The sequence below is a fragment of the Haplochromis burtoni genome, unplaced genomic scaffold, assembly GCF_018398535.1.
Source record: "Haplochromis burtoni strain Fernald_Lab_line unplaced genomic scaffold, NCSU_Asbu1 Contig_294, whole genome shotgun sequence".
In the NCBI taxonomy this organism is placed as follows: Eukaryota; Metazoa; Chordata; class Actinopteri; order Cichliformes; family Cichlidae; genus Haplochromis; species Haplochromis burtoni.
The window spans coordinates 4,448-30,682 of record NW_024582655.1 but is presented as its reverse complement, the minus strand read 5'-3'; the positions used below and the strand labels follow the sequence as shown (position 1 = coordinate 30,682).

The window sequence follows — 26,235 nt, the reverse complement described above, 5'->3', positions numbered from 1 at the left end:
TTTTTTTTTTTTTTTTTTTTTTTTTTTTTTTTTTTTTTTTTGTGCAAATTAAATATGTGTGTATATGTTGTTGTTTTTTTTAAGCTAACTCGTGAAATTTGAAAAGTGTAAACACCCTCAGACATGATGCTGTTCAAAGTTTAAACTCTATTTCTTTCATTTTTAATTTTTGTTCTCAGTTCAGTTTTCAGTTAGTGTTCAGACTGGGTTTGCTTCTTTTGAGGTTCAGTTTCGTTTTTACTGGTTTCAGTGTTAGGTTTTTTTTTTTTTAATTATTATGATAATAAGGGTTATTTATCATGGGTAGGTTGAAGAAGGGTAAAGACTTTGTGAAAATGGCTGAATTACAGCAATGTCAGTATGCATTTGTTTGCAAATGTGACAAAACAAATAGTAAAACTATACATTAATGAAAATTTCTGTTTTATTTTAGTTATTTTTGGAGCACGTAGTTGGCGTTTTGATTTTTCCCACACAGGATTATTTCGGTTTATTAAATTTGATCCACAGTAGTCTAAGTGTAAAATGTAGAAGTGGTTTATGTCAGACGTATTCGACCTGGTAGTGTTGTATTTTGCAAAGTTGACATCAAATGTTTTTTCTGTTTTCTCAGGATGGTGGTGGAGCTCCACAGGAAAGTCTCCAGCCTCATAGAGTATCTGAAACAGAAGTGGGCTTATCATGACCAGCGGATTGTATCCTTTTTAAAAAAAAACCATTACAGTGCAATATGTATGCAAAACTCTTCAGAGTGTTTTTCATTCCTAGTGTACATATTAGAAATGTACTGCTCTAACATGCTGCTTTCTGGGGCATATACCAGCTTGTGTCGAATATAAACTGGTCCTTAACGTTGAAAACTCAGCTTAAGAGTCTCATGGAGAGAGAGGCTTTAGAAGGCAACCAGACCAGCACAGCCTCTCCCAGCATAACTCGGAAGGAAGAACTTTTTCTTTTTCCAGCTGAGAGCTGCACATTGACTACACTGCCTGGGGTGGCACGTGTGGTTCACTCCAAAGCCTCCTGCACTGTCCATTGGATCGAGAGTGGCAAGAGCCGGCCTAATGCCAAGGAGTTGCCAGCTGCCCAGATCCTGGGCATCCATGCAGCTCCACAACCTCGAACTGGCAGCAAATCTGGGCGGGGAAGCGCTGCTGTTGCTGGTGCTTCACTGACTATAACGGGTGATGCTCGTCGAACTGAAACCCCCAACCCTGATCCATCAGCAGACAGTTCTGCAAAGGTAGAGGAGAAGAGACTTCAGTCCCCTTGTGTCCCAGTTTCCTCTCAGCAGACTGTCAGAGAAGAGGGAGATGGGATGGGATCTTCTGATCCAGGAAAGGCCTGCACTGGCGTTGAGGTCAGTGGTGGTTTAGCCATGACCAGAAGCACGGACAGGTCATGTAGTGGTGCCGATGGCTCCGCTGAGCAGTACAAAGAGGAGCAGAGCACCAGCGCGTCTTCCTCTGAGGCAAATCAGCCTCCTTCAGTCAAACCTTCAGTGACTGGCTCAGACGAAGCCGTGTCGCAAGCTTCCCCACCAGCGACCAAAGAACGGGTCGTTGAGCAAATCAGAGAGGAAGGCTGGAGCGCCCGTGACGCAGAGAACGTCACCCTGGCCGAGCTGTACCTGATGTTTGGGAAGCCAGGCAAGCTGCAGCTGGAGTACGAGTGGCAGCCGGTCACAGCTCCACCCAGCAACTCAGAAGAGGGACAAGCCTCAGTGCAGCCAAAGCCCGACAGGACAAATCGAGTTTTGCGCTGCTTACTCAAGCTGGTTTCCACTGAAGTCAACCCCAAACCTCTGGTAAGTTTTCCCTTTTCTGTCTTCCAAGATTGTGGCCTGGTGTGTTGTTTAAATTACAAGTTGAAAAGATGAAAAATGTGTAATTATCAGTGGCATTAAGGCTTAAAATTAAACATTTTTAAGATGCAGCAGTGTGAAGAGTTTATATTCCGTACAAAGCCAGCTGATGAAAAACATGTTACTGGTTATGTACTATGCACACCACAGGTTTTTGTTTTTTTTTGTCTTTTTCAATGAAAGTGCTATTTCGAGATAGGAGCATATCATGTGCCTTTTCCTTCAGGCTCCAGAGCTGTGCTCCACAGCCACATCACCCCTCAAGACCTATCAGGAGGAGCAAAACCAGGTCCTCACACCTCCGGCGAAGGGTCCTGTTGCAGGCGCCCGTAGCCCCAGCTGTGGGCGGCCGCAGGCGTCTTTGCGCATGCCCAAGTTACAGCTGCCAAGTGCTGGAGGTATTTATGTCTCTCTCCTGCTGGCTTTTGTGATAAAGTCTTTTCTGTACTTACAGTGCTGTAGTTATTAAACAGCGAGAAGTAATTATGCAGCACCGATGCTTCCTCTTTAGAAGTTGTCTTCAAATAGCTGCCTTTCCTGATGTGGCACCACATCTGTTTCAATCCTGTTCAGGTGGGCGCAACCTTCCCCGCTCTCTGCTGGGTTCTACTGCAGTTGGCGAATCAGAAAGCAGCGTGTTCGCAGTACCCACCACGCTGCCACCCAACAGCTCACGGCACAACCGAATGTTCTCCCCTAACAAAGAGGCAGAGCTAGCCTTCAGACAGCAGCTCGACTCGATCAGTGTAAGCCAGAATAATGCATCATTTTTTGTTTATGCCAACTGTACAAAGACATAATTGATGTATTAACGAGCATTAATATGTGCTTTTTTCTTTTCTTTTTCTCACAGATGCAGTCAGATCTTTTCCTTTCTAGACAGCGAAAACCTCGGAACAGACAACTTCGCAAACCACTTGTAGTTCAGGTGAGAGCAGGATCATTATCCATTCATCAGTTCTGCGCTTGGTTGGGTGGAAGGCAGGTTTTCCTAAGTGTGTTTTTGTTTGGCCACTTCTTTCTCGTTCACAGCGAACACTGCTGCCCAGAACTACAGGAGACACTCCTCAACACGTCTGCTCCTTCTCCATCCTCTCCAACTCCTCTGCCACAGGTACTCCTCGGATGGCAGGACAGAACGATAGAATATGTCGTCAGCTGAGGCTGGAAATGTTTAGGGCGTAGTTTTATAGTATGCATTAATGAAATCACAGCTAAAAACGATTTCTCTTTCTCAGCAAGTAATTGTCTGCTCTCTCACTTCCTGTTTTTTCCTTCAGGAACTGGATCTTTCCGGCCGATCAATCCCCGACTAGCTCCTTCCTCTCGCTCTGTCCAAACTAAAACAACCCCAGCAACATCCAGCTCTGCGGGGGCCAGCCAGCTCTCTAGTATGGACTTCTTCTGTTATCTACTACATTTTTCTGTTTTATTGAAATATTGATAAACTCTACACCAAATATACTGCAAAAAAAATTACATATTGTTGTTTTTATGGGGTCAACAACTTGGGAATTTCTGTAAAATACCACAAGCGCTTAAATTAACCTACATATTAATCATCCTATTTACTTTTAACCTCTGTAAAGGACTTCTACCACACCAGCAACCAGATCCTTGGGAAAAATTTGTCCTTCTTTTTGAAACTTTGCTTTTATAAGCACCCAGTTTCACACCTTGGCTCAGGCGATTAGAGGATCATCAGGGGTCCTTTTGTCCCTCTGTGGGGAAACTCCCACTAGGTTTAAATCTGGGACTCTCCACCATTTGACCTTAGAACTGAAGAAGCTTCTCGGATGAGAGGTAAAACGTCTTCAAGCAACTTAAAGAAGTCCAGACGCTTTTCTTTGCAAGCTCCTTTGACTACGATGACCTGGATGACTGAGAACCTTCACAGACATATTTTATAAAATTGCTTAAAAACCTATTTAAGGTCCAAGTTGTATTTGTGTAAGATTCCTGTGTCAAAATCTAGAACTCTGACAAGATCAGTGGCAGACAGTATTTCTGTGCAGACGACAGAAGCAAAAACATTTTTCCAGAAGACCTTGGACCATCTGTTTTTTTTTTTCTTCCTGCTCTGCTCTTCACATGCTGTTGCTGTTGATGCTTATCAGGAGCGATATGACAAATCTCGCGTTTGCCTGAACTGTTAATACTTTCAGGTGCCATTGACCTGGCAGCTAAGTCTGCAGGCATCATCCCAGGCAGTCCCTGTCGGGAGGTCGATTCTTCCACTGTGGATAACAGCGCTCTTCTCGCCACCACTCCCATTGCTGATGCTGAGCCAGACTCTCAACTCCACCAGCAAAATGTTCCAGAGGTCAGAGACAGACAGACACACACACACACACACACACACACACACACACACACACACACACACACACACACACACACACACACAGACTAGAAGCCTCCTTCATTTGATGTCTCCTCCTTGCCTTTGGCATGTAGCATTAGAATAAATGCTATTGCCCATTACCATCTTGGAGTGTTACATTTAAAACGGTCAGTTTTTGATTTATCTTACTTTAATGAAAGTTATTGCTCACTCTAATGATTTTCTGTTTATCTGTGCGGTGTAGGCCAGGTTTTGCATAATGTTTTTCTTTTTACTGTGCATCTGTCGTACAAGACTTCACAAATGATTTAGTAATTTTTATAGATTTTCTTTGTAGACATTATTCTTGCATACAGTTGTCATATTCATGATCACCTGTTTATTTGTCTGTTACGGTTTAAAAACAAGCTGCTCCAAACAGTTTGCCCTGATGGGATTAATAAAGCTGTTTGTATCGCCATCAGGGCGTTTCCTTGCTCACAGTGGACCTTTGTGAGGGAACACTTGGCTTAGTTAAAGGCAGTGAGTCTGCGTAACCTAATTTGTTTTCCAGTCGTAGCTGATCACCATTTGATAAAGAAAATTGTCAGCTATGCTTGAATAAATGGTTTAAAAAAATGTGATGTGCTAAGTTAAATCGCTCTTTCCATAGAATGGCGTACCACCTCCATCTCCTGGAGTCACCGGCGGGGGAGACTCACTCCTCTCTCCACCGAGCGTTGCCTCGCTCCTTGATATCTCACTCCCAGGCCCTCCTGAAGAGGCTCTAACCCCCGGAGAACCTCAAACGCAGATCAGCGACTCCATCATCGAGCTTGCCATCAACTCCACACATTACGGTGCGTGCACGTGCAGACGTCTTACCCGAGCCATATTGACACGAAACTGCTAAATAAAGCTTGATGTTTGTTTAGTGAAATGGAAAGTGAGAGTAGGTTAGAAAGGTTTTGTAATTACCACTGAGGTCAGCTTTGTGGCTCCACAGCATTAATTCCTCTGCAGGTTGTGGAAAAGAGTGCACGTTGACATCCAAGCGGCTAAACATCTGAGCCTGCTGAGTTTAATCGCTGATGTCTCATTTCTGTTTGCCTGCTGCACTGCAGGTGAGGAGGCTGCTCTCTCTCCAGCCAAGCTGGGCAACAGCGACGGCTCCAAACTGCTGGCCTCGTCTCCCTCGCTCAGCCCATCCAGAGGCTGGATCCCTTCACCCAGCCACGACCCTCAGTGGTACCCCAGCGACTCGTCTGACTCCACACTGGGATGCCTCCTTTGTAAGAGTTTTTTTGCTTCCTTTCTCAAGAGTGTGTCAGAAGTTACATTTTAGGCCAAGAAAGACAGAATATTAAGTGGATGTATTTTTATCATTACTTCCCACTAAAAATGCTGCATACAGCAGCACGTGCAGTCAACATTTACAAAGATTTGTTTGTAAAATCCCCAATATTCCTAACACAGCTGTATGATGAAAGGCCATTTACTCAGTCTTTTGCTCTTATTTTCCTTGCAGCCAGCATGGTCTCTCCTGATAAGGGCAGACGGACCACCCTAACCCCCACTGGCCCCTCCAGCGGCACAGCTCTACTCGGTCCTAGCCTCCTGGACTGCAATTCTCATGATTCCTTTCAATCCCGTGGCCTTCCTGATGTGGCAGAGGTAAGTAAATGCTTGTTGATTAAATGAAAGAAAGTTGTGACTGAGAAGCAACACTTGCCACAAACACAACACAATCCTCTGAATCTCAGTAACCAACATGTTATATGTTATTGATTAATCTTTAAAATGTAAAAACATCACTTCCCATTTTAAAAATAACCTGCATTTATATCCACTCTGAAAATGTGGTTCTTATCCCCTTTTGGATCTGTCCTGCTGTGCAAGTGGACTCTGACCTAGAGCCGGTTGTGTTAGGGACCACATGGTACCTTTTGGATAGATCAGGTTCTGGGCTGATCCACCAAATTTTAGGTGATTTTTAATGAAAAACTTGTTGAGTCATACTCTGAGATTCAGACACCATACCTCAGTCTGTGAACACGTTTCCATTTTTAGTGCTCTCTCTCGCTCTCTTGCGTGCTTTGATAGCGACTTTATGAAGAAATGAATCGGGAGTGTCAGTTAGCTGGTTCAGGTGTGGCAGGAGGGGATGAGGCAGAGAGAAGCTCTAAGTTTGTTAAAGAAAACCTGCCAGTGAGCAGGTTTAGTTCAGATTGTGTTAAGTGATTCATCTCAGGGTTAACAAACGCAGACTTGTTAGCTTAAACCTGTTTCCTGGGATGGGGCCCAAACCTGCCTGGGAGGTGAATAGAGCCCGGTGACTGTTGCCTCCTGTGTTTGGACTAACACATCTGCTTTTTCAGTAAATAATTTAATTTCATTGACAGATATTGATGTGATGAACTTTTTCCCCCCTGCACTCTTGACCTAAAGCATGAAACTGTTCGAGGGATGTCTGGAAAAATCTTGTTTTTAGTTTTTTTGTTTGTTTTTTTTCTCCTTCTTGGATTTGCCCTTGTTGTCAGTCTGAAAGCTCTTTGGTGTTGCTTGCAGATGGATTCTCAGCTTGCTTGTATGATGAGTGAGAGCAGCATAGACTACATCGCTCGCTTCAATGATCTGGCTCAGGAGCTCGCCGTGACTGAGCCCTCCATTCCACCTCCCTGAGGAAGACTCCACCAAGCCATGGTCATCTGTACCTCTAATCTACAGCCAGTTCCAGGCATTTCCACAGTTCCAGGAGAGAGAGACACAAACTTCTGGGCCCACACTTGGAAGCAGTGACTACTGCTAGAAATTCAAAACTGATTTGCAGCCAGCAGCTGCAAATTACCCCAACTTTTACCACGTCTGGTTCTCACACCTGTCGATAAGCAGGTCGGTCCTTAAAAGAGACCAAGGCAGAACTTTGCTCACTTAGAGCATCATGTTGTTGGTGACAAGAGGTACTGTAAGTGAGGAGAGGAGAGGTTTCCTCTCTGTCTTCTCCCAGTTTGGAGAAAGAAGACTGGGGAGAAAGGCCAACCCCATCCCCCCTCAAAGCCATCCATGGCCTGTTTGTAAAAGTGCAATAATAGGTGGTCAACCGTGACCATTGTTGAAAAGCGAGTTGCTTTGGTTTCACTGAACTGTTCTCTAAGGAACAATTCCCTTTAAATACAAACACTTTAGATAAAACAAATGAGTTTACAAAGATACAACCTCATGTACAGGAAAATACTATGCCATATCTGAACAAAATATCTGCAACGATCTTTCATGTCTCTTCCTGCTCTCGGTGTGTGAGTGCATGAATGTATCTGTGTGTGCGTGTGTATTAAAGGCTGTAAGGTTGACCGCTCAAAATGTGCAGTTCAGATCATCACCTGGTGGCAAACAGCCACTGGACTGTGATTTTTATTAAAAGTAATGTCGGTGAGAAAGAGATGCTTGGCATAGCTCAGTAGCAAAAGTGGAACAAAACAAAGTGGTGCGTAGAAGTTCATTTTTCCTGTTGGCCTCCTTTTTTCTTTTCTTTTTGTTCCTCATCTTATGAGTTCAGGTGTTACAGATTGTGTTGTAGTCACGCGTGTTTGGAATAGAGTTCTTCTTTTCTCAAACCCACATTTAAAAAACAAAAACAAATACAAATAAAAAATGGCAGCTTGTTGGTTGACTCCACTTGGGTAGCTCCACAGATGCTGAAAATGTTATTGGAATTATTTTATTGTTGCATTCATTTCTCATTAGTTTTGTGTGCAGAGTTGCAAGTTCAAATATTGGATTTTGTTGCATAAACAGGAATACCTTTTAGATATTTAAGCCCTCTTCACACGTGTGGTATTTGGAGACTGAATCAGAATGTTTTAAAGAGTCTGTGCTGACAGTGCTTATAGTCACAAACAGCATAATGTGCGTAATGTACTGTTCTTCATGGTTGTTGCGTCTGAATGAAAGCCTTGAGGAACGTTCACATTAAAACGTTTCCTTTGACTCGGCGCTTTCCCAGCTCCTGATTCGCAAGCTGCAATAGGGAGAATTTCCCTCCTGTATTGTAGATGTGAGCGTAAATTGCAGAGGAAGGTTTTAATGAAGGGAGATGAACAACTCAAAAAGATGCGCGTGAGCGGCAGCACTCTGATGCGTGCCTGTCTGTTAACATACATTCAGGCTTGCGCTGTTTTAAAAGGTGACCTATCCAGACCTGAAGCTGCCAGATCAACAGCAAGGAGGGCGTGTCTTTGTTTACTTTTGCTGTCGTTTTCAGTAACGCTGACACAACAGGTGGGCGCTCTCTTGCCGACGCCATCGATTACAAGGACATATAACAATGTTGCTCATTTACTTTCCTTAGCTCTGTTGCTTTCTTGCTGTCCTAATTAGTTCAAACAAATGAGCTGTCTGCAGCCACACATTCATTTTGTTTGACAAACTAGAATTATGAATGTCCTGGCTACTATTGAGTTCCCAGTAGAAATACACTCCATAAGAGCGAGCGGTTAATTTAATGAAACACTAAAGCCATAGTTGACTCCATTTATTTTAATTTTTGTTTTTTTATTATATGCCCCCAAATTACTTTCCTCTGACTAGTGGATGCTAACAAAACACTATGACTAAAGTAAGAGTGGCTCTTACATGTTACAGAAGCAGACATCGTTTCTCTGAATTTTTCATGCAGTACAGACTCATTGCCTTCACATTTAATTTGATCAACCAGCATCATCTCTATGCAGCTGTGTGAACCCGTTTGGTGTAAACTGTTAGACCTCTTTGTCATTCCACAAACGAGATTGTAAGACGATCTAACAAATGTAAGCGCTCCTGTGGTGTTAGTTTGTGAACATTTGGAAACGCTTGATCTTGTCACACTAGATGATTCTTAATAAGGAATCCTATTGAAGGATGTATTTGTACAAATTGAAATTCCAGTATTCACTGCGCTTTTGTAACATAATGTAAATCATTATTTGGACTATTTATTGTTAATATTTCTGAGACAAGTGTTTTTTCTGTTTTAATTTAAGGTGACATCCAAGAAAGGAGGAAAAAAAAATACTGTTTTCAGTTTGTAAAAGGTGTTTTATTCTGTGCATAAAGATAGTTATAAAAACCTGCCTGTTTTCTTGTATTCACTGTGTTTGGGGGATACACAGCAGTTCATATGCAAGCTTGTACAAAGTTCGGTCTTTGGCCTTGGGCTTGTTTCTGACAGGTTTGTCAGCTTCTCCAGAGATGGATGAGTGGTTTATCCGCAGACTCCACACTGAATTCCTCACTGCTCCCAATAAAAGTACAATCATGCTCCAATCCAGACGACACTTTAAAGTGACAAAGAATATTAGCCGGAAACAAAAACTCGACTGCACGTACGTGTGCTGAAGTGACTCATTTTCAGTGATGTGCTCTGCATACTGCATGGAAAATATGACCCAGAAACAGGTCGGGTGCTGCACCATTTTTCAATGAGAAATTGTTGGCAAACGCTGACTTTGTAACCACAGTAGATATTTTAAAGGAGAGTAAGTGACACAGTTGTGGGTAGACATTCTGCCAAAACATCAGACATGATCCCTTTACCACAGTTTGGTTTATTTAAGTTGTTCTGTTTGCATCAGGAGTCCCGAGTTATGGAGTTCAAATTAAACCATCTCTTCTCACCAGCCTGCAAAATGTGATACTGCAGGCTTTTGCCAACAATTTTTTGTTGTTGTTTTTGGGTGGGAAGGGTAAAAGTTTCTCAGACATGACAGACAATATCAACATGTAAATTAGACATTAAACAATGAATAGTACAAAAACCCACTCCAGATCTGTCCCAGATGTTATAAAACAGATTTCCTCCAAAGTCTTGCTTATTTCAGGTCCTAGACCTCACCAGCTCGAACATCACTCATCCTTAGGTTTTTGCTCCTTGCGAGCGCGCGAGGACATGAGCTTGAAGAAAAGTGCAGGCCAGAGTGTGCGGAGGTATACTGCAGCAGTGGGCAGAGGGCCTGCCAAAACCACGTCTTTACTTTGCTGACGAACAGCCTTTAGGACTTCCCACGCCACGTCCCTGGGGTCCCAGCCCGTAGCTGTAGTTCTGTCCAATACTGAGCGGTAGTTGCAAAGACAAGAGACATGTTGCATCATTGATACAAGAGAGTACAGATTACTTCAATTAATTCAAATTACTTTTATTTATATAGTACCAAATCACAACAGCAGTTGCCTCAAGGTGCTTTTTAATGTAAGGTAAGAAAGACCCTACAATAACTTATAAATTACTCTGCTTATGTTGCTTCTTACTTTTATTATTTAGTTATAAAAATCCATTTGGCTTGTAGTCTTTTCCTTATGTAGTCAAAAAAATCAGTAAGAAAACACAAAATCCCAGCTGGCATCAAAGATCCACACACATTCCAACACCACCTTAATAACTGAGATTTATCACCTGTTACCAGCTGACTCTTAAAAATGCTGCTTTTGCTACTGGTACTCTTTTGTTCCATCCTCTCACTGCCTCACCTCCATACTTGGATCCATCTCCTGTGACAGCGTTGACCGACAGGTTGGTTCGGATGTACCCGGGGCTGATCACAGTCACTGGGATCCCGTAGCGCTCCATCTCTGCCCGCAAGCAGTCGAAGTAGGCCTGGGTGGCGTGCTTGGACGCAGCATCTGACCAGCATGAGACAAATCAGAGTCTTGCTTTAGTTACCCTCCTCCTGCTGGCAAACTCATGTTGTGTTTGTTTGCATTAATCAAAGACGACTTACAGGCTGACCGGTAAGGAATGGCTATCTTCCCCTGGACGCTGCTAATCACTACAATATGGCTGCTGCGCCGGCGAACCATGGAAGGCAGGAGAGCTGTGGAGAGAAGAAAGAAATGAAAGAGAGAGGGCTGACTCATATTCATGGTAATCTTCACCTAAATCTCTACATAAATGACTTATTAACTTCACATTTAGCTCGGCTCTTTCAACCACAGGCCAAAATAAATGAAAACATCCCGTACGCTGAAACCAACAAGATTAAACAAACCTTGTGTAAGAGCAACGGGCCCGAAGTAATTTGTCTCCATAACATCCCGCTGAACTGAAATGTGAGTCTCTAGTATATTGCCACGGTAACTGATTCCAGCATTATTAATGAGGATGTCCACTTGTCCGTAACATTTCAGGATCTCTTCTGCAGCTCTCTCCACCGTGTCCGTTTTAGCCAGGTCGAAGACAACAGTACAGGGAGTGTGAATCTGGTGGATAACCAAAGCGAAACAAAACGACTCTTTACATATGGATCCTTAGAGGCTAAGCTATAGTTCAGACAGACCAGACTTTATTGTGTTACTCCTTTGTGTGTATATACATACTGGTTTCTGTGTGTTTGCTGAACTCGCTGTTAGTTCTTGGACCACCTGCTGCAGGCGAGCTGCGTCACGTCCACACAGCACAAGCCGTGCACCTGCAGCGTGGAAGACCCGCGCACACTCTACAACGCAGAATTCTCGTTGTAGATTAGTGAGCATAAAACAGGGGTGGGTGCAGAGAGCCACACCACTAAGCTGAACTCAAATCTGCTCAGTATCTCTTTAATTCTTACCAGGAGCACTTTATCAAACTGAAATAAGCATAGAAGAAAACTGCTAACATTTTTATCATGATATAATAAACATTCCCCAAAACAATTGTGCACAAAATGTCCATATTTTTGCAAAATTTAAAAGACAACTTTATTTTAAAATAAGTGCTATTGCTATTTTTAATTTTTTTTTCTTGCTCAGCTACAGGAATCTAGTCCGTCTTGAGTTTCTACAAGTGCATCCAGTGAATCAACAGTGCAACAAACTGAAGTTAACGGTTTTAGTTACAACACCAACAGCATGGTTCACTGACTTGCACAACACCTTCTGCTGTACGATTCAGCGGGGGGGGGGAAAAGCAATTTTACTTCTGGCTTCATTTCAGTCACTTTATCTTGCATCTGCTTTAAAAGTCCCACATTTTTCCCTGTCAGATTTGACAGGTGTAAGTTGTTTACAAACAAACAAACTTTGGTAGTCCCTTTTACTGAGCCTGTGGCTGCTAAACTCTTTTCGTTGTCCCATGTAAAAAATTCATTAACAGGGCTGGGTCATCACAACTGTCATCCACAGCCACCAAGCACTCTTTGATAAACTCCTCAGAGGATGGCTTGTTTGAAATCACAAAGCTGGTCTTGCCTGCTCCATCCCTGGATGTGTGAGGCTTAGTGAAAAGTCCTGTTGCTTTTCGCAGATTTGCTAGCAACAGTCCAGCTCTTTTCTCTCTCTGTTTAGTCTCACAAAGGGGATTCAATCTGTAATCCTTAAACGGAGCAATCTGCTCTCCACAAACTAAACACATGGCTTTACCTCTGACTTCAGTAATTAAATATTTAGAAGTCTACGTCCTGTTAAAAACTCCGTATCCATCTTTCCTGTTTTTAAAGGTAAGCTGACATCTTTCGGGGCTAGAAACTCTCAGAAACAAAAGATCAGGCACACTTACAGAGGAGATGCATTCGCTCACAAACATGTGTTTGTAAAGTAAAAAAATAGCATTCATGTTCAAAATAGAAGTGACAAATTTGTAATGTGGTTTCCTACAAAAATCAGGAATCCACTCTCTGACCAGGAATTTATCAAAGAGTGTTTGGTGTCTGAAATGGGACAAAATGATTCATGTATATGTATATATGTTTAAATCCTAATTTCCCATTGATCGCACGCAGACTGGTCCGAGACAACCAACGGGCAGTACAATGTCCAAATCTGATAAAGAACTACAACTACATGTTGGCATCTGCACAACAACACTGAAGCATGAGATTGCACATTATCTAAATAAAAGCCTACTAGCACTAAAGCAGTATGGTTTAGTGAGTTTGCACATGTAAGCTGAAATGAATGAATGGAGGCTGACCTTTCCCGAGTCCAGAGCTGGCCCCAGTTATGACCACTACAGCACCTTGGACTGAAGCCCCTTTTCTGAGACGTACAAGTATCCGGTACAACAATATGACTCCCAACCCGGTTAAAACCACCGGTAGCATTCCTCCTCCCATCACACGCTCCATTACTTGGCAATCACCAGCTACCTGCAGGTAAAAAAAAATAAACAGCAAATACCTTATAAGAAATTACTTACTGTACCTTTAAAGTCCATCTGAATGCAACTACCAACATGACAATAATAAACACACATACAGCCAAAAAGGGGGGAAATTAAATGGCATTTCATTGTAATAAGAACAGTAGGAGTTATGGACCTTCCTTTATCTTCTTAACCACTTAAGCCCCACCTGCTAGCAACAACCAATAACTTGATATCACCAGACTTCGGACAATCTTATTAAGCAAATGTTAACTAAATACATGCATCACTTAGCACATTAATATTCGCATGGTTAAAAAGTACAGTTCAGTATGCCAGGTGAACACCTTGCACATGCACACACTGGGTTTAGCACTAGCTTGTTCTGCGCAGGCAGTGTCAAAATAACGGCTACTGAGGCTAAAGCTAACAACAGCTAGCATCTCTAGCAAATACTAACAAGTGTTGGTTTGTAGTTCTGTTTTTTGCAGGTCTCACCTGAGCCGTGCTGCTGAGCAGAGCAGCAGTAATGTGTCAATGTGTCTCCTCTTCTTTTAGCTGATCTTCTTCCTTCTGTTTTGTCTTTATTGTCGGTTAGAAAAACAGCTTTTGGTCGCTTTAGCGCCACCGTCTGATCTGGAGTGTGCACTTAACAAAATGCGCTCTTTCAAATGATTAACAAATAAGGAAATAAGCTATTATTTCTCGTAAAGCTCATAATTTGATAATTTGCTATATTAATGCTTTACATTTATATTTAGAGGTCTTTTTAAACCACTAGTGCCTATTTAATCAGCTGCTATCTTCTTCATTGCTACATGATCCATTAGAAGTGTGCTCTACATCTCATTTCAGTTTTTCTATTTAATTATTTAAAAATTCTTAGTTTTAATTTACTTTATTTTTTATTATTTATTACAAAATGTAGGGTATTTGTCAGGTTCATATTCTTCAGAAGTTCAGAATGGAAATTGCATTACAAACACAGGAAGTTGACTCAGAGTCGTGCAGACATCCTGAGTGTGAATAAATACAGCTGAGGTCAGAAGTTTACAGGGACTCACTATGGACTTTAATTTCATGATCTCTTTGAATTGTCCTGGGTGAAATGATTGTACAGCACACATTTTTAATTTCTTTAAAATGAACAAAAATTAGGTAAACAAGTTTGAACTGGTTTTGAACTTTCTCTAATCCAAGGTTACACGAGGTCAAACGTATGTACCTCTAAGGCTGTTGCAAGTTAAAATTTGTGCTTTATAAATATAATTATAAACGATTTTAATGTAACGTTTTTTTCAAGGGATGATTATACAGCGTACATCTTTAATAACTTTAAAAAAAAAGACTTCTTTATTTTGGATTTTCTCTAATCCACACAGGGTCAAAAGTATATATAGGCCCAAATATATACATACACCCCCAGTAATATTTGGTTAAATGTCCTTTAGTAAGTTGCACTTCAACCAGATGCTTTTTGTAGCTATTGATGCTACCACCCTGGTTAACACTGTTACTAAGTTTTAAAGACTCAACATTACTGCCCTGAACTTACCTCTTGTCATTGTGGCCAAACAGGTCAATCTTTGCTTCGTCTGACCATAACACTCTGATTTATAAATCAAATCAAGGTACGGTTTATCATCTCATGTGACTTCTGATGTAGATGTGAGTTCCGGCCACATTTGAGACCTATCCAACACATTTCCCAAGGATACCAAGAATACACTGTTGTGTGGATTGTGATCTGGACTTTCAGAATCAGAATAGTTTATTGATCCCTTGGGGCAATTGTGTAGAAAGCATTATTTTTGCAAGAATTAGTTTCCAACCTGTGTGGTGTTGTAAACAGGGACTATAACTGTTTGGTTTTTTTTAAATCATGTCTAATAGGATTCTTTTTTTGTTATAGTTGTTGATGCATCTTTAATTAAATCTTTCCCTGCAGGTCTTCTATGGGTGGAGCCTCTAACCTGTTTGTGAGTCAGTTTTCAGTCCAAGCAAACAGTGTTTTATGTGCTGTCGTCTAAAATATTATAAAATTGCCTAAAATAGAAGTGTTTAAAACAGATCCTGTGCAGCTGCAAAGCAAAAATAAAAAACTCCCTCCAGGCAGAAGCGGCCATTTTCGTATGTGGGGAAAACCCCCACAAAAACAGAGGGGACAGGCTGGCACCAGAACACCACGGAAGTTTTCCCCCGAGATGAGTGTGAAAATGTGATTATCAAGAAGCCCACCTGGGCTTCAGGTAGGCCGCACGCTTGTCCAGAGTTCACTTTGTCTTCAAGCTTTTTAATTTAAAACATAAACTGAGGCCTACCCCAAGCTAAAAGAAGGCAGATTATGTTCTCAGATAAAGCAAGCAATGAGGGCGAAGCAGAGAAAGTACCTGCACAATACATTCACATAAATCAAAATGGAATTTGTTTGAGGACACAAACATCTGGGGAGTAAACAGCTGTTTCAATACCTAATCACAGATTGTGCTCTCTGTTGTACACGTTTTTAGTAAGGCACAATTAACTAAAAGGCTAGAGAGATGAAAGGATGCCAAGCTGATACCAGGCCTCAGTCACATGAGTGGAGATGTGGACATGCAATAAAGATCTGGCACTTCATATATTAAACTGATGAGAGGCTGTGTTCACCCCAGAAAGCTTCCAGAAATTTGGGCAAATGTCTGCTGTGAAGTTTTTAGTCAAACGAAATTGCAGGTCAGTTTAAAGCGCAAAATTGTGCAAGTAGTCCAAACTAAACCGTTCTTGAGATGCAGAAATGTTGTCACACACACAAAAATCAGACGATTGTGCCTCCAAACAAATTGCACTTACAAATGCTTGTGACATAAATGATGAAAACGGTAGGTGCAAAGTTGAGATTGAACAGTGTTACAGTTAAAATGATAAGCCAGCCATTCAGCTGACTCATTGGTGATTGCAGGTTTCATTACAGAAGAATTTCAAGGAGAAGACAGATGGCAGGGAGTCAGAAACAGGGGATGGAAATGCAAGATGTTGAGGACGACTTATGAGAAACAGACACATTTCTAATAACATTAGACTGGTTTTGGATTTACTTGATTACTCTGATCTGGTACCTGACAATAGCTTCATTCTCTTCCTGGATTTTAACAAGGCTTTTGATACAATTGAACATCAATTTATTTTCCACTCTTTGGAAAAATTTGACTTTGTCAAAATCTTATACACAAATGGCAATAGTTCTATTAAAATGATTAACGGCTCCACCCCGAGATTTGACCTGAAACGTGCTATTCGCCAAGGATGTCCTATTTCACCATATTTATTTTTACTTTGTACACAAATTCTTGCAACTAATATTTCAAACAGTGTTGTACAAGGAATCACCATCAGCCAGTTAGCTAACCCTACGGTGGCCCTGAGAGGCCAAACGGACTGCAACTTAAGAAAACACCAGCAGTAAGAAAAATGCTGCAAAAGCACACAAAACACAACGGAAATAGGAAAAACAAAACAGCATTTTTCTTATCGCTGGTGTTTTCTAAAGTTGCAGTCTGTTTGGCCTCTGAGGGCCACCGTACTAACCTGACAAAAAAAGAAGAGAAAAAAATGAATAAATAAAAAAAATCGAAATCACAAAAACCTTCTGATTTCTGTTGTGTTTTATTGTGTTGTATGAAAGGACTTATATTGCAAGGTAAAATCCCCAATATATAAACCAGAAATCCCAACAATAGCAAGTCATTTCACACTTGCTAGAATTCCAAAAACGTCCAAATCTTTTGCGTCTGTGTGAGTTTTTGATACAATTTTATATCAGCTTCAAAAGAAACAGAGCGATAAAGTTTTTCTCTTGAGTTCTGCATCTCCCTGCCCTTTTACAACATTTTTGTTTTGGTGGCTGAGTGGCAATTTAGAAAGCTAGCATGTGATTGACAGTTTCCAATTGGCTGAAAGAAAAGATTTAAATTAAGTTTGATAAAACCTTATCTGGTTTCATAATTTATGCTGCTAGTTTGGTGAGTTAAAGTTTATGACGCACTCATCTGATAATTCATCGAGATAACTTTTGACTTCTTTCCTTCTTTATTATTATTATTATTATTATTATTATTATTATTATTATTTAAAGGAACCTATTAAATCTTTTTTGTAATGAAAATCAATCAATAGTAATTGTCGATAGAATGAAAGTCAAAATGGAATTTCTTTACAGATTTGTCGTCAGCTCTTAAGGATTTGCGTATTACATGATTTATGACTCATTACATTTTTGTTATTGTTGGAGCTATTTGTTCTTTATTTATTTATTTTTGAAATTAGTTAAAGTTTGTTGTTAGTTTACTTATATTTTGGGGTTTATTTGTCGGTTAATATTTTGTTTTAAATGATTTGTTTGTTTGTTGTTATTTTGTTTCTATAAATAAAGAGACTGGTATAGGACCAGCATGCATTGGGGTGGGCCTATGGTTTTTTACCAGAGCAGGAGAAGCAGCAGGAAGGATCTTGTTATTGCTTGCCAAGATGGATAAATAAACCAAAACTCTCAACTAAAAGTTTGGACAATGGACTTCTTTTGCCTGCGTACGAAATATTACCTCAATGCAGCAGTGGCTTGTGGACTTTAAGTTGTGGGACGTTTGATCTTTCAAAAGTAAAGGAATTGCCACTACAAAAGTAAAAAACCTTCCCGTGGACAAAGGAATAATCCTTCATTAATGGATATAAGGATTTCAAGGATCACCGTCGAACTCGAATAAAAGTTATTGGATCGTCTGGTGAGTAATCCAGACGGATTTGATGTTGAGGCCTGGATCAACATGTCACTCGTTCGTCAAAGCTGGTGAGTGATAATATTGTTTAAGCCGTAAAGGAAAACGGTGAAGCTATTGGAGTTTAAAGACATAATTTCACTACAAAGACTGATGAACTGAGTTTTGACGTACTAAATTGGTGCAAAATTGGATCGCTAATTGAAACATGCCAACGCCCTCTGTGGAAATGTTTGTCCGCTGCAAAAGGCAGGTAAATGGATGTCATGCTTGTACTTTAGGCTATGGATTCTCAGTGTGCTGTGCATCTTTATAAAGTTTGAAATAATACAAGAGGACAATAAAAATGTCGGATATTAAGAGTAAACGAGAGGATGACACTGCGATGCAAGCAGAGAAAAGAAGCGTTAAATTTACGCCAAAAGGTTTGGATTTGTATATAAAGACATGCCAAGAAAAGCGCAGTTCAATGTGTAAGCAAGCATCTAAGTACATGGGGAAAATTTCCGCTTTAATGACCTCATATGAGAACGTTAAGGAAGTGTCTTCTGAATTTGGGAAGTTTATTAAATGCTATCAAGATGCAAACGCTTTGCAAGAATCCTTTTTAAGTTTGCCACTGCCAGAAGATGAAGTGAAAAGGCAAAATGCATATTTTCAGTCGAAGGTGACAGCATTCTCTGTTTTTATGGACAAAGTAAAGGTTTGGTTGCAGGAGGCGGGTGAGCCGTATACTGAACAAAGCAATACTGTTCGTAATGATAAAGCTGTTGAAAGTTTGGATGAAATAAAACCTGAAGACAGTGTCTCTAATATATCAAGTGTAAAACCACCTTCAAAAACCTTGTCACAGCAAAGTCGAATTTCATCAACATCTTCCGCATGCATTAAAGCTGCGGCTGACAAGGCAGCGCTCATGGAGCGACTCGCTGCATTAAAGAAAAAACATTCTATCGAAGCGCAAGAGGAAAAACTGAGAAAAGAAAAGGAGACATTATCCTTGGAAACAGAGCTGGCAGCCACTAATGCAAAGCTTCGTGTCTTAAAAATAAATTCAGCTTGTAGTTCTGAGCATTCTGATGGAATGAACTCTTATTTTGAAAGAGGGCACGTACAAGAAGCGCCTAGTTTAAATCCTTGTGCCGATACATTTGTTCCAACATCAAGAGATTACTCTGGTATAAATTCTGCATCTGAATCACAAGTAATCGTACCTAGACAAAGTCAAACCCAACATCAGGTTGATGATTCAGCTCAAGTGACGCAGCAAACACAGCCTCAGTCTCCTACTTTGACTGGGAATTGCACGAAGGAGATTGTAAATATTATGCAAAAACAAAATGACATCACTACTTTGCTTGTAAAACAAAATTTATCTTCTGTCCTCCCCGCCAGAAACATCCCTGTGTTTGATGGAGACCCTTTACAGTACAGATCATTTATGAATGCCTTTGAAAATGGAGTGGAAGCTAAAACTGATAACTGGAGCGACTGTTTGCATTTTTTAGAGCAGTTCACTAGGGGGCAGCCTAGGGATTTGGTGCATAGTTGTCAGCACTTACCTCCTGAGCAGGGCTATTCCACAGCCAAAGATCTTCTTGAAGAACATTTTGGGAACGAAAATAAAATTGCCTCTGCATATATGGAGAGGATTGTGAGTTGGGTACCTATTAAAAGTGAGGATGTGAAAGGTCTACAGTCATTCTCTCTTTTTCTTCAAGGATGTTCGAATCTAACACAGCAAGTTGTTTATATGAAGGAGTTGGATTTGCCCTCAAATATGAGAATGGTTGTTATGAAGCTTCCATACAAATTGAGGGAAAAATGGAGAGTTGTTGCCTATGAACTGCAGGAACAAAATGGTTACAGAGCAGTATTCACTGATCTGGTTGCCTTTATAATAAAACAGGTAAAAGTAGCATCAGATCCAGTGTTTGGCAACATCCAAGACTCACAATCTGGAAGCAGCTTTAAAGCTTCAAGTTCTACCAAGCAAAGAAAAAAGGGAAGTAGTTTTGCCACTAATGTCAGTACAGTGCCAGGAATCAAAGCTCAATCAACTGGAAGCAGAACAACTTCCGCCGTTCTGCATAGTTGTTTGTTTTGTTCACACAGCAATCATTTACTAGAGAATTGTAAGCAGTTTAAAGCTAAAACGCATCAGGATAAGTTGACTTTTATCAAGGAAAGGGGAATTTGTTTTGGTTGTTTAAAAGTTGGTCACACAAGCAAAGACTGTAGGAGTCGTTTGGATTGCGACGTGTGTCACCAAAGGCACCCAGGGGTTCTTCATATAGAGCGAAAGGATCCAGGTGCGTCTTCGGAACAAACTCAACAGAGGACAAACTCTAATGTCAACTTTTCAACTGCAACCACTCAGACATGTGGGTATATTGGGGCTGGTCATGAAGTTGATGCAATTTTTTCTATAGTTCCAGTTCAAGTTAAGAGCCAAAAGAGCAATAAAATTGTGCAAACCTATGCGTTTTTGGATCCTGGAAGTTCAGGTACATTCTGTACAGAAACTCTGGCAAAAAGACTGAATGTAAAAGGTAAAAAGACCAATATCTTTTTGAGAACAATGAGTCAAGATAAGATTGTTAGTACACAAGTTCTGTCTGGTTTGGAAGCAAATGATTTCATGCCATTGCCAGATGTTTTGACTCAAAAGACTATGCCAGTTTCTACAGTTAATATTCCCCAGCAAAGCGACATCGATCAGTGGCCTCATCTTAAACCTGTTAAACTTTACAACGTTAATGCAGAGGTGGAGCTACTGATAGGCACTGATGCTTCCAATGTTTTGGAGCCATGGAAGGTGATAAACAGTGTGGGAGGTGGACCTTATGCTGTAAAAACAAAAGTTGGCTGGGTCATAAATGGTCCCCTGCGCACTGGAAGTAACAGTGGAAATAAAACCAACTGCACTGCTGTAACAGCCAATAGGATTTCTGTTGAGCGTCTTGAAGAAACATGGTAAGTCACACAAACCACCTGCAACTCAACACCTCAAAGACTAAGGAACTGGTTGTGGACTTCGGGAGGTCCAGAGAAGGTCCACTGCCGGTTCAGATAGAGGGGGAGGAGGTGGAGGTGGTCAACAAGTACAAGTACCTCGGGCTGTGGGTGGACAATAAACTGGACTGGTCATGCAACACAGAGCACCTGTATAAAAAAGCCCAAAGCCGACTGTACTTCCTCAGGAGGCTGAGGTCTTTTAACATCTGCAGGAAGCTCCTGAGGATGTTTTACCAGTCGGTGGTTGCTGGAGTACTTTTCTATGCTGTGGTGTGCTGGGGGAGCAGCACAGCAAAGAAGGACTCATCCAGGCTGGAGAAACTGATCAGGAAGGCTAGCTCTGTGGTCGGCATGAAGCTGGACACTCTGGTGACAGTGGCAGAGAAAAGGACACTAAAGAAACTGCTGGACATTATGGACAATGCTGGGCATCCTCTGCACACGGCCATAAACAACCAGAAGAGTCTGTTCAGTGACAGGTTGCTTCTCCCCAAGACAAGAACTAACAGACTTAAAAACTCCTTTGTCCCACACGCCATCAGACTGTTTAACTCCTCTCTGGAGGGGAGAGGGAGGGGAGACAGGAGGACAAAGGAGGGGGGAACAACTAAGCTGTAGTGCCTCTTCACTCACTGTGCAATACTTTTGTTAATAGTCAACGGTGCAATAGACTCACAATACTTGAAATGTGCAATTTCCTTGTATTCTTATTCATTCTATTTCTCCCTTTGTATACTCTGTATTTATATGTGTGTATATGTCATAGTTCTGCTCACATTCTGTGACTTCTGTCGGTGCTGTGCTATGTGTGTCTAGTATATATATAAAAACAAAAAAAAACATGGTGACACTTCAAGGTCTGCACAGGAATGCAGGATGAAAGTGCATTTGTTTGGAGCTGTATCTTCACCAAGCTGTGCAAATTATGCTCTACAGAGAACTGCAGATGATAATGCACAACAGTTTCCAGCTGAAGTGGTTGATACAGTCAAAAGAAACTTTTATGTGGATGATTGTTTGAAATCTGTTGCTTCAGAAGAGGAGGCAGAGCACATGGTGAAGAGGCTGACAGATATCTGCGCTAAAGGAGGATTTAAGCTTTCAAAATGGATCAGCAACAGTCGCACAGTGCTCATGTCAATCCCAGAGGAAAGAAGAGCAAAGGAAATTAAGGATCTGGATTTGGACACAGATCAACTTCCAGTTGAGAGAGCACTGGGTTTACAGTGGTGCATAGCAACAGACAAGTTCCAGTTCAGAACCTCCCTGCAGGACCGTCCAACAACCAGAAGGGGCATTTTGTCTGTGGTCAGCTCACTGTATGATCCTTTGGGAATCTTGTCTCCCTTCAGTATGCCAGCTAAACTGTTGCTACAAGAGCTTTGCCGACAAAATTTGAAGTGGGATGAAGTTATTCCCCACTCTCTTTCCCAGCGGTGGCGTGATTGGCTGGAGGATCTCCAGCTGATTTCAAAGTTCAAAGTGGAACGTTGCATTAAACCAAATTGCTTTGGAAGACCAGATAGGGCACAACTTCATCATTTTTCTGATGCAAGTCAAGATGGGTATGGAACGGTGTCATATTTAAAGTTGGAAAAGAATAACGTCACGCATGTTGCTTTTATCCTGGGAAAGGCTAGAGTTGCTCCTCTCAAGCAAACTACAATTCCCAGGTTGGAATTGACGGCTGCAGTTCTTGCAGTTCGGGTGGACAGGCTTCTGCAAAAGGAGCTGCAGGTCAGGTTGGAAAAATCAGTTTTTTGGACTGATAGCACAACAGTACTGAAATACATCTCCAATGAAACCAGAAGATTCAATACTTTTGTTGCAAACAGAATTGCTGTCATTCGAGAAGCAACAGATGTGAATCAGTGGAGATACGTTTCTTCCAAGGAGAATCCTGCAGATGACGCATCCAGAGGCATGAGAGCTGGGGATTTCCTCAAATGTAGGAGATGGATAAAAGGGCCAGAATTTCTCTATAAGTCAGAAAAGGAATGGCCTAAACTGGATGTGGAGTACAGTGTAATTTCTGCAGATGACCCAGAGGTCAAAAGGGACCTGACAATGAATGCCATTGTGAGGGAATTACAAAATCCTACCAGCTATTTTATCCTCTACTTCTCGTCTTGGGCAAAACTTAAAATCTCTGTAGCCTGGCTTTTAAAGATGAAAGAGGTCTTGGTGTTGTTGGCACAGAAGAGGAAAGAGTTGCTTACTGCAGGTTTGAATAAGAATGATCCGGAAGGTCAGAAAGAAATGGATGATGAAGGACTCCAAACAGTTTTCTGTGAGGTTGAAGCTATAATGAACGACAGACCCATTACTAAAGTTTCAGATGACTCAAATGATCTTGAAGCACTGACACCCAATCACTTGTTGTTGCTGAAAAATAAACCAGTTTTTCCACCAGGACTGTTTCATCCAAGTGATTTGCATGTCAGGAAAAGGTGGAAACAGACGCTACAGCTCCAAGAGGATCATGGATGATGGCGAAAGTCTTAAATGTAAACCAGGATGCAAAAGGCTTGGTGCGTTCTGTGAGACTACAAACAAGGACCAGTGTTTTGGAAAGGCCAGTGACAAAACTTATTTTGCTACTGGAAGCCTCATCGTGAAGAAAATCCTCAATGAAAATTAAGGATTTGTTTAAGGGAATAGCTCCTCCTTTTGGGACTTTAAAGTAATTGTGATTGTATGCACAATTAGGGGCCGGAGTGTTGGAGCTATTTGTTCTTTATTTTTTTTTTGAAATTAGTTAAAGTTTGTTGTTAGTTTACTTATATTTTGGGGTTTATTTGTCGGTTAATATTTTGTTTTAAATGATTTGTTTGTTTGTTGTTATTTTGTTAAATTAGTTAGTAAGAGCTGTAGGGCCATTTTGTTTCTATAAATAAAGAGACTGGTATAGGACCAGCATGCATTGGGGTGGGCCTATGGTTTTTTACCAGAGCAGGAGAAGCAGCAGGAAGGATCTTGTTATTGCTTGCCAAGATGGATAAATAAACCAAAACTCTCAACTAAAATGTTTGGACAATGGACTTCTTTTGCCTGCGTACGAAATATTACCTCAATGCAGCAGTGGCTTGTGGACTTTAAGTTGTGGGACGTTTGATCTTTCAAAAGTAAAGGAATTGCCACTACAGTTATGATTTATAATGTATGCATAATTTATTATAAAAACCTGTATTGAATTAAGTAGCAGAATGAAACTTTTGCAAATAAATTAAGTTTCAAAATTGCAGCACAGACTTCTTATTCAGCTACTCAGCACCCTTACCGTAATCTCGGTAATAAAAGTAGCAACCTTATCCTTATGTCGTATGTGTATTTTGACTTTTGTTGCCACGATGCCAGATCTCTCTTGGGAATTAGATTTTTAATGAGATTTTTTTTTTTACCTGGATGAATAAAGGTTTAATAAAAACCAAATTCAAGGTGACTTTGGTAATTGCACTCAACAGACCAGCTTTTCTGACTTGACTTGACCTTTCAGGACTACACAGCCGGGGCTGAGCAGCCGCCTCCTTCTCAAAAATGCGTGTGCTTTTTTTCCAGCTCGCTCCCGGCTTGTAGGCCTATTACGTTACAGCGACGTGACAAAGACTGTCCAAATTCGTAGACTCCTCCAAATGCAGTCTACAAATGCGTCCTCCTTTTCCCCGAATTTGAAGGATGGGTCAAGTGATTGTAGGCCTACAAATGCGGCCTCAGGAGGATGCAGCCCATGAATTTGGACAGCCCCACATACAAGGCACCATCATTAATTCAAATTCATTTTAAGGCCAATTACGTCACAGCGACGCGACAAAGGCTGTCCCAATTCGAAGGCGGCTCAAAATGCAGCCCTCAAATGCATCCTTCATTTCCCTGAATTTTAAGGATGGGTATGTGTATCCTTCATGGCCCAACATATCCCAGACTTCGTAGCATGGCGGTGGGTGTGGATAATTTTGCCGGGAAAAAACGGCAGACGGCTGAAGCTTTCAAATATACTCCGCTCAATAGTCAACCTTAGTCTTACAGAGAATTTGATGTTTTTATGGATATCCACAAACACAACAAGCTGAAAGTCAGTGATGCTGCTCGGTTTGCAGTCCTGAATATCACGGCACAAGCAGGATTCACTGCACTGTTAATGTTAGCTATGTTATATTGCTGCCTCTGTTCGGTGATGTCGAACCAAACAGACTTTAACGTGTCTTTGAACGAGCTGGCGGTTCACTCGTTAAGCTGAAAGAAAGATGCTTTAATCACAGGAGTCACACATGTGTCCACTGAACCATCTGGGAACTCTTCTTGTTTAGCACTTGTAATAACACAAACACTAAATCCTCCTTCTCTTGTGCTGTTTGTAGCAGTGTATACACCTGAGACTGTCACCTGTCTGTCTGTCCTGCACTCTCTCTCTGTCTTTCTTTCTGATTGTGTAATAAAAGTATGAACATGTATTTATAAGTTACACTTGTGTTTGAATCCTGCAGCTTCTCACACATTTGATTTCCATGTGTGACAACTGCAGACAGACTGAGGGACCCACTGCTGCACATCATCTGTGAGGCTTTGCACCCCTGATGATCCACCAGGACAAACTCAGCAGTGTGTGAGGAAGCAGAGGAGGAAGAGCCAGCAGCAGCTGACAGATGGAGAGAATAGACAGACTGTTCCCTGTTTGTGAAGGACTGCTAGAAAAGTTTAAAATAACTAATTGTCTGTCCTGAATCAGTCTTATTAGGTAATGTTCAAATAATGTTATCATCCCAGTGTTTTCAGTGTGGGAGAAAGTACTCAGGGCCTTCAAGTTACACACTATGAAAGGCAGCAACAAGTGTAATATTCAGAAACAAAGTATGTATCAGCAGCAGAATGGAGCTAAAAATAAATGTTTGTTTCAGTTCTATGAAGCTTTGAGTATTTTGGATTAGTAGCACTGCTGTGTTTGTTGCATCACATTACTGTAATTGTTTATATGCTTTATATATTCTGAGGTAAGTTGATCTATAGTGTTACATCATATTCTATAAGGATGTTATGTGTTTGTATACTTTCTGCCCAGTTAGACCCATTTAGCAGAAGTCAGCCTGTTTAAGGCTCTGATATCTATTCTGTGTGACTTAAAGCAGTTATGACATGATCTGATTTTCTCACCCAATAAAGGAATATTTAATATGTCAGTCTACTCTTC

The 26,235-nt window shown here is 41.1% G+C and overlaps 2 protein-coding genes across 3 annotated transcripts in view; one reads left to right on the top strand and one right to left on the bottom strand.

Annotated features, from left to right (window-relative positions):
• The window catches only part of cramp1 (cramped chromatin regulator homolog 1), a 15,739-nt gene extending 6,445 nt beyond the window's left edge, over nt 1-9,294 (top strand). For both annotated transcript variants that reach the window (XM_005940775.3, XM_005940774.3), the window contains exons 9-20: nt 614-695; nt 866-1,807; nt 2,091-2,262; nt 2,438-2,610; nt 2,718-2,792; nt 2,897-2,978; nt 3,145-3,255; nt 4,030-4,187; nt 4,861-5,047; nt 5,312-5,479; nt 5,716-5,861; nt 6,756-9,294. In XM_005940775.3, the coding sequence (XP_005940837.1) occupies nt 614-695; nt 866-1,807; nt 2,091-2,262; nt 2,438-2,610; nt 2,718-2,792; nt 2,897-2,978; nt 3,145-3,255; nt 4,030-4,187; nt 4,861-5,047; nt 5,312-5,479; nt 5,716-5,861; nt 6,756-6,869 (2,410 nt within the window). In that variant the 3' untranslated portion in view covers nt 6,870-9,294. The remainder of the gene's footprint in view (nt 1-613; nt 696-865; nt 1,808-2,090; nt 2,263-2,437; nt 2,611-2,717; nt 2,793-2,896; nt 2,979-3,144; nt 3,256-4,029; nt 4,188-4,860; nt 5,048-5,311; nt 5,480-5,715; nt 5,862-6,755) is intronic.
• A 458-nt stretch (nt 9,295-9,752) lies between these two features.
• Nucleotides 9,753-13,924, bottom strand: dhrs7b (dehydrogenase/reductase (SDR family) member 7B). Its single transcript, XM_005940777.3, has 7 exons — nt 13,777-13,924; nt 13,108-13,282; nt 11,538-11,656; nt 11,210-11,420; nt 10,943-11,035; nt 10,692-10,844; nt 9,753-10,276 (listed from the first exon to the last, which is right to left on the bottom strand). The coding sequence occupies exons 2-7, from the start codon at nt 13,259-13,261 to the stop codon at nt 10,071-10,073; spliced, it is 936 nt and encodes a 311-aa protein (XP_005940839.1). The 5' UTR covers nt 13,262-13,282; nt 13,777-13,924; the 3' UTR covers nt 9,753-10,070.
• Nucleotides 13,925-26,235: the final 12,311 nt, after the last annotated feature.